This window comes from Ranitomeya imitator, chromosome 1, assembly GCF_032444005.1.
Source record: "Ranitomeya imitator isolate aRanImi1 chromosome 1, aRanImi1.pri, whole genome shotgun sequence".
NCBI classification, from domain to species: domain Eukaryota; kingdom Metazoa; phylum Chordata; class Amphibia; order Anura; family Dendrobatidae; genus Ranitomeya; species Ranitomeya imitator.
Window position 1 is genome coordinate 874,708,031 of NC_091282.1, and position 16,806 is coordinate 874,724,836.

General features: G+C 44.4%; 1 protein-coding gene across 1 annotated transcript in view; it reads left to right on the forward strand.

The window, feature by feature from the left end:
* Nucleotides 1-14,949, forward strand: part of FGF5 (fibroblast growth factor 5) — a 258,665-nt gene extending 243,716 nt beyond the window's left edge. The window contains exon 3 of the mRNA XM_069745704.1: nucleotides 13,926-14,949. Within this exon, the coding sequence (XP_069601805.1) occupies nucleotides 13,926-14,276 (351 nt within the window). The 3' untranslated portion in view covers nucleotides 14,277-14,949. The remainder of the gene's footprint in view (nucleotides 1-13,925) is intronic.
* Nucleotides 14,950-16,806: the final 1,857 nt, after the last annotated feature.

Below are 16,806 nucleotides of genomic sequence, written 5' to 3' on the forward strand. Positions count from 1 at the left end.
ACACCACATTTATCATCCATGATGGTCGTTATCATTATGGACATCTCATCATGCCTTTAGGAAATCCTACTCTCCATGGACCTGGACTCAACTTATCTTTATATCTGCTGTGTTTATAATAGGTGGAGACAAAACCAACTTTATGTCAAGCTAGAAAAATGTTTTTTTTTAGCATCATGAACTGCCATCTCTCTGTCATATCATTTATTTAGGGTTGGCCACAAATAAGCATCTTTGGAAAGCTTTAAAATGAACCTAATATTTAAAACTACTACTGCCAGTATAGTAAAGACTATTCCCAAGTTGTAGCTCATCTTATTGCCCTCACTCAGAAGCGTGAAATCTGTAGATCAATCTTTCAAGCATTTAAAACTATCCTGACATCTGATACATGCTACCCAATCCATGGGCAGTATGTGTCATGCACTGGCTGTATGATCTCAGCAAGCATGTAGGCAGAGACCTGTCAATCCAAAGCATCAGACTTGGTGAAGCTGCCAGGGACCCGCTTGCATGACTAGTCTCCTCTGCGGCTCGGTCCCCATGGCTTTTAAAATATTTTTTTTTCTGAAATGTTGCAGTATTTAGAGTCAAACGTATATGGTTCAGACCATACAGCCAGTGCCTGACACATGTTGCCCATGGATTGGTCAGCATTAGTGTTGAGCATTCCGATACCGCAAGTATCGGGCATCGGCCGATATTTGCGGTATCGGAATTCCGATACCGAGTTCCGATATTTTTGTGATATCGGGAATCGGTATCAGGATTAAGATTAATGTGTAAAATAAAGAATAAAAATAAAAAATATTGATATACTTACCCTCTGACGCGCCCTGGTCGTCACCGCTGCAACCGCCTTGCTTTCGTTCTGAAGAATGAGCGCGTAAAGGGCCTTCAATGACGTCGCGGCTTGTGATTTGTCGCTGAGCGGTCATGTGACCGCTCACGCGACCAATCACAAGCTGCGACGTCATCAAATGTCATTAACGCGCTCATTCCTTCAGCCAATGAAGGAGCGTGGGCAGAGTGATGACATAGGTCTTAGGGGCGTGGACGCCTATCGTCATCTTGTGCGCTGCAACGATTTGCAATGTGTAACACCAGCTTTTCTGTTCAGGGACGGAGGAGAGAGAGAGAGGGAGAGGGAGAGGGAGAGAAAAAAATAAAACAAAAATAAATAAAAAATAAAAAATTCCCATTGACTTTGCATTGGGTTTCGTGTTTCGGTCGATCCCCGACTTTTCGCCATAATCGGCCGATTTCACTCGACTCGACTTTAGAGATAGTCGGGTTTCGCGAAACCCAACTCGACCCTAAAAAAGGAAAAGTTGCTCAACCCTAGTGGTGTGAAAGGCCATGCCAGGGTCCTGCTGCTGCATGGTTGTGGTGGGGAAGGCTGTGCCAGGGTCCGGCTGCTGCTGCATGGTGGTGTGAAAGGCAATGCCAGGGTCCTGCTGCTGCATGGTTGTGGTGGGGAAGGACATGCCAGGATCCGGCTGCTGCTGCATGGTGGTGCGGAAGGCCATGTCAGGGTCCTGCTGCTGCATGATGGTGGTGGTGGGGAAGGGTGTGCCAGGGTCCGGCTGCTGCTGCATGCTGGTGCGGAAGGCCTTACCAGGGTCCTGCTGCATGGTGGTGCAGAAGGCCATGCCAGGGTTCTGTTTCTGCATGGTGGTGGAAGTGGAGGATGTCCAAGCAGGAGCAGCAGTTGGCATGGTGGTGGTGGTTAGCTGTCCAACAGCACTCAGCATGATGGTGGGGCTGTAGTGGTGTCCGGCAGTGCTTGGAATGGTGGTGACCATGCAGTGGTATGCAGCAGAGCGGTGGAAATGCCACCACTGGCAGCTGAAAATACCGACTCTGCTGCATAGCCTGCACGTAAGCAGCATTGCAGGCCTGCATGACACTAAGCTGGAGATCTGGAGTAAGGTGTTCCGACATGCCCTTCTCTATTTGATTGAAAAAATGATGTGCTGGCCTCTGGAGGTCGGCTTTCACTTGGTCAAGGCTTTTGGTAACATCCTGGATAAGTGTACTCATATGGTTTATGGCACTATCCAGTCAGGCACCCATCGCCTTGAGTCTATCATGAAAGACCGAGCTCAAGTGCAAAAACTCGGGCATGAGTGACCTATCCGAGGCCCTCTGACGCTGCCAGGAAGAGCCCCCCAAAAAGAGGCAGAGGGCTGTGACAGGGGATATTTATATTTTCGGATCCTTGCTCCAGAACCACTAGGAACCCGGCTCTCTTGACGAAGGCCCTTGTTGAAGCGATCCTTCATCGAACACCAACGTGTTTTGACTTTGAGAACTGTTGAAAAATAAAAATTATGGTTAGACAATGCACTTTTGACCGTGATCACACAACTGTGTGTGATTCCGGCCAAGGTCAATGCTGGATCACACTGTATTGCGATACTTGCGGACCCAAATTGGGGCGTTGTCCCAGCCATCCCACATTGCTTGGGCCACTTCATTCCATAGCTGCCAGATCGTCACGTTGTCCGAGTGCTGCGGAACCCAGGTGTCCCACAACGGGACTCGCTCATGGACCAGGGAGATGAGGATATCGTTGTCATTGAGTTCCTCATCCCATTCTGGAACCTAGAAAATAAATAAATACATTAATGTTTGAGACATTAACATAAGGAAAAGAAAGAAAACAACAGAGACAGAAAACAGGCAAGAACATTCAAAGTCAAGAAAAAAAAAGGAGTCAAGAAGAAAAAGGTAAAGAAAGAGCAAAGTAAAGAAACAGTGAAGAATAGCAAAGTCAGGATACATTACACAGAGGACAATCAGTCAGGTATACTTACATGCCGCCTTGCCACACGACCGTGTCCACGCTGCTCCTGCTCGGCCTCTGCCGCAGTTGAAGAACTATTCTGAAAATGAAAAGAAAAAAAAAATTGTCATGTGTAGGTGTGACAGAGAATACTTACCAATCTGAAGAGGTGAGTACTCACTTCACTTTCATTTCCACCTTGTGCAGTGCCAAGATGTTGCTCCTCAGATGAAGAAGACAAAAAAGAAAAAAAAGACATTGGCTTTGATACTCACATTGTTCAGAGTGTAGTTTCCCCACAGCTTCAGAGCTTGTTCTCCTGTTCCCAGTCTGCTGAGTAGTGAACTGCAAATGCCCACTCCCTCCTTTTATCAGTTTGTATGTGGGGGGTGGCTAATCAGTGTCTAGACATGTTTTCCTGTGGTAAAACGTATGCGTTCACAAACGCAAACAAAAGCATGTGCTAACGCATGCATTCGCATAGACTGTAATGTGTTTTTTTCGACGCATTCCTTCCTCTACTGTAACAACCGCATACATTTCGAGGCGGCAAATTGATGCCTCTGAAATTACTACATGTAGCGTTTACTGCGCCTAGCCGCAGACAATGAAATGACGCATGCGTCGTCAAGCGCGGCAAAAAGCAACCTATCGCAGGCACCTCCGTCCCTAATGTTCAAGATAGGAATACATGATGCATGCAGATGTATGTGTTACAGAGGCCTCCACTTCACCCACACCCCTCGCCCCGGCAACAGACATGGTGGAGGAGTGGGTCTTCTCCTTTCTTCAAACTGCACCTTTAACCCAATCCCACCTCTACCCTCCCTTATCCTCCCCTCTTTTGAAGTCCATTCTGTCCGCATTTACTCTCCCTCCAATCTCCAAGTGGCCGTCATATGCCGACCTCCAGGCCCAGCCACTGCCTTTATTGACCAATTCTCCACCTAGCTTCTTCACTTTCTCTCTGCTGACATTCCCACCATCATCATGGGTGACTTCAACATCCCCATTGATACCCTTCAGTCAACAGACTGTCCCAACTTCTGTCCCTTACCTCATCCTTTGGACTTACTCAGTGGTCCTCCACAGCCACCCACACAGACGTACATACATTAGACCTGGTATTCACCCGTCTCTGCTCTCTATCTAACTTCACCACCCCTCCCTCTATCCGACCACCATCTGCTCACCTCATCCCTGTCCTCCTCACCAGTCATCCATGTCCAGCAACATGCGCACCCCCGCAGGAACCTTGCACACCTAGACACCCACACACTCTCTGACTCCATCCTACCACTGGCATCCATATCCTCACTCCACGACACAGACACTGCCACTGCTTTCTACAATGCCACTCTCGCATCAGCTATTGACACGGTTGCCCCTCTCGTCCATGGCAGAGTGTGACGTATCAATAGACCTCCTTGGCACAATAACACCACTAAAAAGCTCCGGCAAGTGTCCAGGGTTGCGGAGCGGCATTGGAAGAAAACACACTCGCAAGACGACTTCACTGTATTCAAACAAGCAACACTCGCTTTTAAATCTGCTCTCACTTCTGCTAAACAGGCCTACTTCACAACCCTCATATCTTCCCTATCCTACAACCCCAAACAGTTATTCAAAACCTTTAACTCCCTCCTCCGCCCCCCACTTGCCCCCTCCAGCCTCCTTCACCTCTGCTGAGTGTCACACACTTTAAAAATAAGATCGACCAGACAAGGCAAGTCTTCATTGTTCAACCACCACAACCCCTTTGCATACCAGACCAATGCCCAAACCCCATAACCTCCCTATCCAACATCACTGAAGCGGGATATAATTGTCTCCTCTCCAAATCGCACCTCACCACCTGTGCGCTCGACCCCATCCCATCCCACCTCCTTCCCAACCTCACCACCACACTTATCCCATCCCTAACCCCCCTCTTCAACTTATCACTAACTTCTGGCACCTTCCCTTCTGCTTTTAACCCCTTCATGACCTTGGGATTTTTCGTTTTTCCGTGTTTGTTTTTCACTCCTCTCTTTCCCAGAGCCATAACTTTTTTATTTTTCCGTCAATTTGGCCATGTGAGGGCTTATTTTTTGCGGGACGAGTTGTACTTTTGAACGACATCATTGGTTTTAGCATGTCGTGTACTAGAAAATGGGAAAAAAATTCCGAGTGCGGTGAAATTGCAAAAAAAAGTGCAATCCCACACTTGTTTTTTGTTTGGCTTTTTTGCTAGGTTCACTAAATGCTAAAACTGACCTGCCATTATGATTCTCCAGGTCAGTACGAGTTCTTAGACACCTAACATGACTAGGTTATTTTTTACCTAAGTGGTGAAAAAAATTCCAACTTTGCTAAAAAAAAAATAAAATAATAAAATTGCGCCATTTTCCGATACCCGTAGCATCTCCATTTTTCATGATCTGGGGTCGGTTGAGGGCTTATTTTTTGAGTGCCGAGATGACGTTTTTAATGATAGCATTTTGGTGCAGATATGTTCTTTTGATCACCCGTTATTGCATTTTAATGCAATGTCGCGGCGACCAAAAAAACGTAATTCTGGCGTTTTGAATTTTTTTCTCGCTACCCTGTTTAGCGATCAAGTTAATGCTTTTCTTTAATTGATAGATCGGGCGATTCTGAGCGCGGCGATACCAAATATGCGTAGATTTGATATTTTTTTTATTGATTTATTTTGATTGGGGCGAAAGGGGGGTGATTTAAACTTTTATATTTTTTTTATTTTTTTCACATTTTTTTTAATTTTTTTTTTAACATTTGCCATGCTTCAATAGCCTCCAAGGGAGGTTAGAAGAAGGCACAGCACAATCACCTCTGCTACATAGCAGCGATCTGTTGTTCGCTGCTATGTAGCTGAAAATCAGGTGTGCTGTGAGCGCCGACCACAGGGTGGCACTCACAGCTGCCGGCGATCAGTAACCATAGAGGTCTCAAGGACCTCTATGGTTACAATTCTGAAGCATCGCCGACCCCCGATCATGTGACGGGGGTCGGCGATGACGTCATTTCCGGCTGCCCGGCCGGAAGCGGTAGTTAAATGCCGCTGTCTGCGTTTGACAGCGGCATTTAACTAGTTAATAGGCACGAGCAGATCGCGATTCTGCTCGTGCCTATTACGGGCACATGTCAGCTGTTCAAAACAGCTGACATGTCCCGGCTTTGATGCGGGCTCACCGCGGAGCCCACATCAAAGCAGGGGATCTGACCTCGGACGTACTATCCCGTCCGAGGTCCGAAAGGGATTAAACATGCCACAATCACGCCTATCCTTAAAAAGAAAACCCTTGATCCAACTGCTATGTCCAGCTATCGCCCAATATCGCTGCTCCCATACGCTTCAAAACTTTCCTCCCACCTCTCATCTAACTTTCTCTTTGACAATCTACAATCTGGTTTCCGCCCCCATCACTCAACTGAGACAGCCCTGACCAAAATCACTAACGACCTACTTACCGCCAAAGCTAATGAACAATACTCTGTACTCCTCCTTCTAGAACTGTCCTCTGCTTTCGACACAGTTGACTACTGCCTCCTACTACAGATCCTCTCCTCCTTTGGCATCAAAGACTTTGCCCTATCCTGGATCTCCTTGTACCTTTCGAACTGCACATTCAGCGTCTCCCACTCCCATACTACCTCCTATTCCCACCCTCTCTCTGTTGGAGTCCCCCAAGGCTCTGTTCTAGGACCCTTACTCTTCTCAATCTATACACTAGTCTTGGGACAACTCATAAAGTCCCATGGATTCCAGTACCACCTCTATGCCGATGACACTCAGATGTACCTCTCAGGCCCAGACGTCACCGCTCTGCTGTCCAGAATCCCAGAGTGCCTATTAGCCATATCCTCCTTCTTCTCCTCTCGCTTCCTCAAAGTCAATGTGGACAAATCTGAACTCATCATCTTTCCTCCATCCCATAGATCTTCCTTACCTAACCTATCTATCGCAATCAATGACATCATGCTTTCCCCCGTACCAGAAGTCCTCTGCCTGGGAATAACCTTCAACTCTACCCTGTCCTTCAAACCGCACATCCAAGCTCTTTCCACCTCCTGTCCCCACCAGCTCAAAAATATCTCCAGAATCCGTCCTTTCCTCAACCGTCAATCAACAAAAATGCTTGTGCATGCCCTCATCATCTCCTGCCTCGACTACTGCAACATCCTTTTCTGCGGCCTCCCTGCTAACACCCTTGCACCTCTCCAGTCCATCCTTAACTCTGCTGCCTGACTAATTCATCTCTCTCCTCGCTACTCCTCTGCTTCCCCCCTCTGCAAATCTCTTCACTGGCTCCCATTCCCTCAGCGTATCCAGTTCAAATTACTAATACTGACCTACAAAGCCATCCATAACCTGTCTCCTCTATATATCTCTGAACTAATCTCCTGATATCTTCCCTCACGTAATCTCCGGTCCTCCCAAGACCTCCATCTCTCCTCCACACTTATTTGCTCCTCTTGCTATCATCTCCAGGACTTCTGCCGAATATCCCCCATCCTTTGGAATTCTCTGCCCCAACACGTCCAACTATCAACCACATTCGGATCCTTCAGACGGAACCTGAAAACCCATCTCTTCAGGAAAGCCTACAGCCTGCAATGACCCCACTGCATCCTCACCACTACCGAAGCTACTGCCTCACCAACACCGGATCTTCTGCAACCCTCAACCTACTGTCGCCTTCCCCATAATCCTGTAGAATGTAAGCCCGCAAGGGCAGGGTCCTCGCCTCTCTGTATCAGTCTGTCATTGTTAGTTTGTTTACTGTAAGTGATATCTGTAACTTGTATGTAACAAATTCTTATGTACAGCACCATGGAATCAATGGCGCTATGTAAATAAATAAATAATAATAATAATAATAATAGGATAGAAAGTTTTCTGAAAGGAAAAACCCCAATAATGATGATAAATACATACTGTAGAAAAGTTGAAACTTTACAAACTGATAACTTGTATCCGCTGTTTTCAATTGAAATGTTAATATCTTATCATATTAACGAACTGATCTTAAATTACATTAGAAATAGTTTTTAGCCAATTATATTTATAATACTGGAGACCGAGTATGCTTCCTTTTCACAGGTTAAGTGCTCTACAAAGCATATTGGCATTAGTGTGCAAATGACTAATACTGATTTTGGTCCATAAATGTTTTTAGTTTTTTATGATTCTAACATCAATGTGACAGGACATCAGAATCCCATGTTTATGCATACTTCTTTTATGCAGACCTTCCTTATGACAGTTCATATTATATAAACTGCACAAATTTAAAAGTGTATTTTTGGCTAGTTACCAATATTGGAATCAGTTTTAAAAATTGTAGTTTTTTTTATAATTATACATTTCCCACAAACGTCAGGTATGAATTGAACAAAGGTCATCACTTATACACATTACCATTTTTCGAAAACTAGAAGGCAGATGTCTTTTGGCCTATAGCCACAGAACGCACAAAGGCGTAACTTGATACAGATGAGTCTGGAGACCGTACTATATTTTCTCATTTAATGATTACAAATTAGGGAAAGTATCCCCTTACACTTCTGAAAATGTGTAATCCTCAGGATTTTCAATAAAAACAACCTAATGCTAGTGTGAATATCTGTGCAATTAGCACCATATAATTGTATGGCAGGAATATCTTATTAGACAGCGACATTGTTAATATGGCATGTTTTCGCAAACCAGTATATGTTAGTCTTCAATTTTAAATTAAATGAATTGATACCAGGCTATTGTTTATACTTATTATTCAGTGGGCCACTCAGTCCATAGACCACCTGCCTTCAAACATCAGAAACTGCACTGATAATAGCTAGTCCTGCGTTCAGTGCAATTTCTCATTTTTCAGAGGTTTAATGGTAGAAGGACTTCTGCTAACATCTTGGTCACATACCAAAAGGTTCTTCATTCTGCTGGTATCTGGAGGAATAAAACAAGAGGATAGAGACTGATGGGCGCTCTATCTTGTCATTGTGTATATACTGTAGTATAGCATGTGTACGTAGCAAAGATTGTGAGTTGCCCGCCCTGGGGTACTCAGTACCGGGTCCGGTGTTCACAGGGGATGTCATGGTGGCTGTGACCCAGTCCGTGGCCCTGGGTGCCCATGTAAAAGGGAAAGGTCTTTAAAGGGAATAAAGTTTATGTTTGTGATGCCACCTGTGGTATTCGGTCAGTGGGGACCAAAGCTGTTTGAAGGGGCCCCCTGAGGTGACGTTATGGCAGCTAGATGGTATACCTTCCCACAGGTGAAGTAGATCCCCAGGGCTTCCCAGTGTGTAGATGGTAGAATGATGAGAGGTGCAGCAAGGAACGAGGACACAGGTTTGCAGTCTCTTTACCTTGTTTACTGAAGATTTCAGCAGCCACAGTCCAGGGCACTAGCAAACAGGTCCACATAGAAGTCCGGGCAGTCCAGAGACAAACAGGTTCCCCTGGGTAAGTCAGGTGGGAGCCTACCACTCTGCGCTCTCTGTCTCTAAGTCCCTGCTGCCACTAAGTGTCCCAACAAGGTCTTTATTCATTTTGCTGTCCTGGGACAGGTACCTGTATGGCAGGAAACTTGAGCGGTGTGTTGTGGGGTCCATTCTCGGTGACTCCAAGCTCCTAGGTGCTGCTGTGCCACAAGTGATTATGGGCAAAGTCTTGGTAGTATAATGCCTTCTGATTCTGCTCCATGTCGTAGAGTCCACGTAAGCCTCGGGCTCCCAGTTCCCAGCTCCTTGCGCTATAGCTCTTCAGAGGCCTGCTCGTGGCCTCCTGGAGCTCTCACTTTCCTCTGTGCTCCCCTCCTGTCTGTTCTCGGACATGACTCTCTGCACTAACTGAACTCTCTTCACCTCCAAAACAGGATCTTTATACAGGGAAGCTGCCCTAAAACAGGGATTTGAGCTCTCCCTCCTGGCCTGGAATTGGAAGGTGTTGTGTGTGTGTAAACCTACCAAAGGGAATCTCACTTGTCTCTGGACATAGCACTATCTTCCCCGAGAGGAAGACAGCACTAATGTGGTACCCGAACCCCTGGGGTGCCAGAATTGCGTGTAAAATAGCGAAAGTTTTGTGTATATATGATAAATTGTGTATATATCAGAGATTGTGTGTGCAAGAGTGAACAGTCCAAGGAAGGCTGACAGCTCCCAATACAGCTTCCACACACAGACAGCTGAGTTGTATGCAGGACATCAAAGTCATTGACAAAATCAGGGACATGGTAAAAAGGATACCAAACACAGTAGGAGGAATAAAACAAGGTGAACAAGTACAGATTAACAGAAGTATGAACCAAGGAAGGTATAACTTATAACTGGCAGCTAGAAGTAGCTACTGAGGGTTTAAATTCGGAATGGCTCATAACAGGGAGCTGATTACAACAAATAATCAGCAATTTACAGCAAGACGTCGACACCCTGTCTGGGCAGGACCACAAATTGCAGACAAAAATAATGTAAAATAAAACTATGCCTGCACCTCCCAACACTGAAGGCAGTACGAGCAATGAAAAAAAAAATCAACATTTTCTACACATCTCAATTTATTCAATATTGAGTATGAACACTAAGCACAGACACATATGTAAGCAGGTACAGTGGAGAAAATGTATTAAGTCAGCAACCAAATGTGCAAGTTCTCTCACTTAAAAAGATGAGAGAAGGCTATAATTTACATCACAGGTAGACCACAACTATGAAAGTCAAAATGAGAAAACAAATCCAGAAACCCACCTTGTCTGATTTGGCAAGATTTATTTTGCAAATGATGTTGGAAAATAAGTATTTGGTCATTAACAAAAGTTCCTCTCAATGTTTTATTTTATGTCCTTTGTTGGCAATGACAGTGGTTAAACGTTTTCTGTAAGTCTTCAAAAGGTTGGCACACACTGTTGGTGGTATGATGGCCTATTCCTCCATGCAGATCTCCTCCAGAGCAGTGATTTTTTGGGCCTGTCACTGGGCAACATGGACTTTCAACTCCCACCAAAGGTTTTCTACATGGATGAGATTTGGAGACTGGCTAGGCCACTCCAGGACCTTCATATGCTTCTTACGAAGCCACTCCTTCGTTGCCCAGGTGGTGTGCTTGGGATCATTAACATGCTGAAAGACCCATTCATGTTTCATCTTCAATGCCCTTGCTGATGGAAGGAGGTTTGCACTCAAAATTAGTGATGAGCGAATATACTCGTTACTTGAGATTTCTTAAGCATACTCGGGGGTCCTCTAAGTATTTTTTAGTGCTCGGAGATTTAGTTTTTCTTGCTGCAGCTGAATGATTTACATCTGTTAGCTAGCATAAGTACATGTGGGGGTTGCCTGGTTGCTAGTGAATCCTCACATGTACTTATGCTGGCTAACAGATGTAAATATTTCAGCTGCAGCAAGAAAAACTAAATCTCAGAGCACTAAAAAATACTCGGAGGACCACCGAGCATGCTCGAGAAATCTCGATTAACAAGTATATTCGCTCATCACTACTCAAAATCTCACAATACATGGCCCCATTCATTCTTTCATATACACGGATCAGTCGTCCTGGTCCCTTTGCATAGAAACAGCCCCAAAGCATGATGTTGCCACCCCCATAATTCACAGTAGCTATGGTATTCTTTGGATGCAACTCAGCATTCTGTTTCCTCCAAACATGACGAGTTTTGTTTCTACCAAACAGTTCTGTTTTGGTTTCATCAGACCATATGACATTCTCCCAATACTCTTTTGGATAATCCAAATGCTCTCTAGAAAATGTCAGATGGGCACGGACATGTACTTGGTTAAGCAGGATGTAATACTATTGTAGGAACTCTAGGATTCTTGTAGCGTGGGGCAATAAACAGACAGAGCCGGGTTTCTTTAGTGCAAATAGTGTATTTGTACCACAGCAATAACACCTAAAACAATATACTGATAAACCGCTATGAAACAAGTCCCTTAACCATATACAGCAAATCGGAAGAGTTCTTAGGGCAGGGTCCTTGGCAAGGTGAGTGTGACAGGTGACGTGGTGCAGATCCAAAACACTGTTGGTGCAGAAAGAGTCAAATCCATGTATGTAGTAAACACAGGGAAGTCCAGAACAAGACCTCAGGTTAATCCCAGGTGTGGCATGAATACGGGTAAGCCCAGAAACAAGTTCTCAAGTTGATCTCAGTTGTGGCATAAACACGGCTAAGTCCAGAACAAGTTCACATTAAAGTATTATACTGGTGTAAATTCCAGTAGCTCCCACCAGGGGGAGTAAATGAAGGATTAAGTAGCAAAAACACAGTCCAGCAACATAGTTCCAAAACACAGTTCAAAATCAGAGTTCTTACCAGGAGGAGTGAACCAAGGGTTAAGTTCCAAAGCTAACAGATTGAGAGTGTAGCTTAAAAAGGCAGAGAATGTCCAGAGCCACGGGTAGAAGCACAGTAGAACAAGCAGCTGAGCTGAAGAGGAAACAGAAGCAGAATACTCCAGCAAAGAGGCTGACACCTGACCCGGGTTTTAAACAAATGAACAGGAAGTAGGGCAGACAAAAACAGCAAACTCCATCTTAACAAAGGGCAAAATCATTCACAGGGTGACCTGGAAAACCCGGAATACTGACACAGGGGGACACATCTAGCACTGCAGGATCTGAGTCCCTAGCGGCGTAGTGTGTTAGTGATGGTAGCCTTTGCTATAGTGGTGCCAGCTCTATGCAGGTCATTCACTAGCTCCACCCTGTGGTTCTGGGATTTTTGCTCACCGTTCTTGTGATCATTTTGACCCAATGAGGTGAGATCTTGCGTGGAGCCCGAGATCAAGGGAGATTATCAGTAGTCTTGTATGTCTTCCATTTGTTTTTATTATTTCTTCCACAGTTGATTTCATCACATCAAGCTGCTTGCCTATTGCAGATTCAGTCTTCCCAGCCTGGTGCAGGGCTACAAATTTGTTTCTGTTGTCTTTTGACAGTTCTTTGGTCTTCACCATAGTGGAGTTCTTGCACCAATGAGATACAGTGCCGGGGTTTTCCAGTAGTATTGTCACCTCCTCTTATCCACACAAAGTTACATGTCTTGGCATGCTATAAATCAAATTATTATTGATTTTTTGAGGAATGTTTTGCCATGCTTAGTGTACTTGGGCACCTAATTCGTTAAGATCGAATGCTAGCTGCTCCCTTTGCAATGACCAACGAATGATGTCCCAAAATTTCGTTTTTGTCTTATGGTCCCGTGGGTCTCATAATCTGCCTTCATAATCTGCAAAACATTGTCTGTCCATATATTTCACTGACCATGTGTACACTATAAATTATGCTCCAATTTTCACAAAAATAGAGCTTTACAGTTCTCAGAACACAAGCAAGCAATTTTTTTAATTTCTTTTGAATTTCCAAATTTTCTTTCACTGCTTAAAAAAAAAAAAACTGTGCCTGTTTGGTATCGCCGTAGTCATACAGATCTGGAGAATCGTACTGCCAGTTCATTTTTACAGCACAATGAATGCTGAAAATACAGTACCCTAAAAATAATTATGAAATTGCTTTTCTTTTTCAATTCCACCATTTGGATTTTCTTTCCTGTTTTCCAGTACATTGATTGCTAAAATGCATGGAGTTATTCAAATGTTCTCAAACGAAAAGAAGGAAATCCAGCAAAGCAGCAGGTAGCCATCAGTAAGGTAGGTTCGCTTTAACTGAAACACATAGGTTTATGTGCCACTAGAAAGACCACCGTTGATTTTTAAAGTACATACTTACCTGCTGCTTCGCTGGAGTGCCTTCTTTTTGTTTGATGACTCGCCCTGATCCCGGGCGATTCCATGCCAGACTCACAGCTAGTTCCTGCTTCTACTTTGTCGGTGAGCTGACTCTCCTTCATCCTTCCCCCCTCTCTGTATTCAAATGTTCTAGTCTTCACACAAAAAAACAAGCTGTCATATGGCTATATCAATGGAAAAATATAAAAGTTACGGCTCTTGGAAATAAATGAAAATGCAAAAATAGAAATTTGCCATTCAGGCCTTGTGGGGTTTAATGGACATTATGCAAATTACAGATGTATTTTTATTTACATGCACTTAGTAATGAATATATTCAATTTTTTAACTCCATTTATAAGTAAAAATCTTTTTTTTTCTTTTGCAGTCTAAATTTTCAGAAGATTGCAAATTTATGGAAAGGTATCAGGAAAACAGCTATAACACTTATGCCTCAGCTATCTACAGAACTGGAAAAACAGGCAGAAGCTGGTATGTGGCGTTGAATAAAAGAGGAAAAGCCAAAAAAGGTTCCAGCCCTCGAGTGAAACCACAACACATATCAACGCACTTCCTTCCTAGGATCAAACACGTAGAGCCACCCGATTTCTCATTCACAGTTACGAAACCTGAGAAGAAAAAGACTCCACAAGCACCTGTCAAACCGAAGCCTGTGGTGCCCCCTCCAAAGAAGAAAACAAGTCCGGTCAGATATAGGCTGAAGTTCAGATTTGGATAAATTGTGATGCTCTCATAATAGAGAGGAGATATTGTACTAGACAACACAGCACAAGACGAGGGTTGTGTTCTGCACTACATTCCTCTAACCAGTGAGAAGGTCCAATATCAACTGCTGATATCAAAGGTGGCTATGATATAATAATGCAAATGTGCATTCAGAGCGGCGGTAGCGCACTGTGGTTTTGTAAGGCTTAAGCCTATATATATTAGATAATTTAAGAAAGTATTTATCACAACAATGCAAACGGACTCCTATGACTATGACAGTCCTTATAAAAGGCTACAAATGGAGTTAATTTCCTAGCACACATTTGCTTTATATGCAGTGCACTTGACAATAAAAAAATAAAAACATTAGTTAAATATACATTTGCAACTGCAAATTCTTTTTTACCAATTTACGCCTGTATATGTGTTTATTTGCAAAAAAGGTCAAAGAGCAAACTTAGTTATAGGACACAACTCATAAGGGTACCTCAATGTGTAGTTTGCCACAAGACTGCTGCTAAATCTGAGAATTATCAAAAAATGTCACTCATGAATAAAGTTTTCTTAAAAGTTTGGACTTAGTCTCCAGGCACAAATGAAATTTACCTTATCCGATAAAGTCCCATGGAGTCTTACATCCCTCAGTTTACTATTCAGAGTTTATAATTCTAAAGATTACAGAAACATCCCATCATACCTCACAGAAATGGCCATTTTATGGTATATTTGAGCAATACCTGACCTCTAATGGATCTCTATATTAACACATGAAAAATGAGACTGGTGAAGATATGGATAACATAATCTTCTTTATAAAGTATCTGTTGAAGTGTGTGCTGAATATGGAAACATGAAAGCCAGGCAGCACTGGTATGCAGTGCCAGGACAAGAGGTAAGCAACCCTGTGGTCTACCATTTGGCTTTTCTTCCACGCCTTGGTATCACCGATACTTTTCATGTTTCCCTCTTAAAGCCCGTTCATTTGTCCCGGTTTTCTGAGTCATCTGCTGGGACATCGGGTTCATCCACGGATGAGTTTGAGGTGAATGCTATCGTGGGGTGCAAGGTGGTATGTGGCAAGAAATTTTATCTGGTGGACTGGAAGGGTCACGGTCCAGAGGATAGAACCTGGGAGCCTGTCGAGCACATTCGGGCTCCGCTGCTCATTGCAGCTTTTGAGCATAGCGAGGCTCAAGGAGGGGGGGCCCTAGGACGGGTAATGTTAGGAGTCAAGTTTCCTCTGCTGCACAGGGGGAATCTCAATCTGTGTCTGCTGTGGTCTCCCATTATTCATCGGCCGCAGTGGAGCCTGCTCAGCAGAGACGTCGCTCCCAGCGTCTCACTGAGACTGATACTGTGCAAAGGGTTACTGCTGCCTCTCCAGGCTCTGCTATTGTACCCTGCACTGATCTGCGGCGAGCAGGCTTTTCTGAGACTAAGTCCTGCTTTGCACACACTGAGCATGCCCAGGGAAAGATCTCAGTGGAGATCTAGGGTCACATGCTCAGGTACTACAGCAACTTCCATTGGTCCTTCTTGGAAGGTCCAGTAGGTGCTAGGACTAAGTCCTACTTTGCACACTTTGAGCATGCCCAGGGCAAGATCTCTCAGTGGAGATCTAGGGTCACATGCTCAGGTAGTGCAGCAACTCCATTGGTCCTTCTTTGAAAGGTCCTGTACGTGCTGCAACTATTTAAGGCTCGCATGGCCGCACGGCCATGCGCTAGTATCTTCTTATGTTATGTGCTTTGCGCCAGTGTGGTCATGTGTTTGAATGTGTTCAGGGACCCGGCTGAAATAAGCCCTTAGAATGCTGGCACCTCCGCCGAGGAGTTTTGTGTGCATGCATGACCAATGACTGCTCTCATTTGGGTGGTTAGCCTGTGCCTCTGTGAAAGTCTAACAGGACACAGAGCCTTGCCTTCTCAGCTGCTCTGTGAAGATAACAGAGCTGGTTCATACTGTCATATAGTGCCGCCATTCACTTAGCAGCAGGTTCTTTCCTGCACGGAGGATCCTGGGTTGCAAACGCACCAGTCTCACTTAAGTCTTTCTCAGGCTATTATTGTCAGGCCCCAGCAGTCTGCTTTGCTTTAGCTGGCTATTAAAAATAAAGGGGACCCCACGTCATTTTTTGGGGGCCCCCCATTTTTAATAACCATCTAAGGGAAAGCAGAAAATTGAGTCTGATAGTAATAGGCTGGGCCTCTTCCCAGCATTATAAGACTAACAGCTGTCTGCTCTCCTTTGGTTGGTTATTAAAATAAGGGGGAACTGAAAATCTTTTCTTAAAATTATTTATTTAGTTTACACTGTCAAGCAGGGTAACATTGTGCGTCAGCCAATCAGCCAAGTTACAAGGTACTACTGGAAATGGCTGTGATGGGGCCGGAAGTACCCACAGCCTTAAACCTTGTTTATTAGCTACTCTGCAGCCTATCAACAAGCTTTATTAGGTGCCGAAACAGAACAGGATTATGGACATGCAGTAATAAGTCCATGTTCAGAGTTTGGCACCTGACACTAGGTGTCCGGTACGA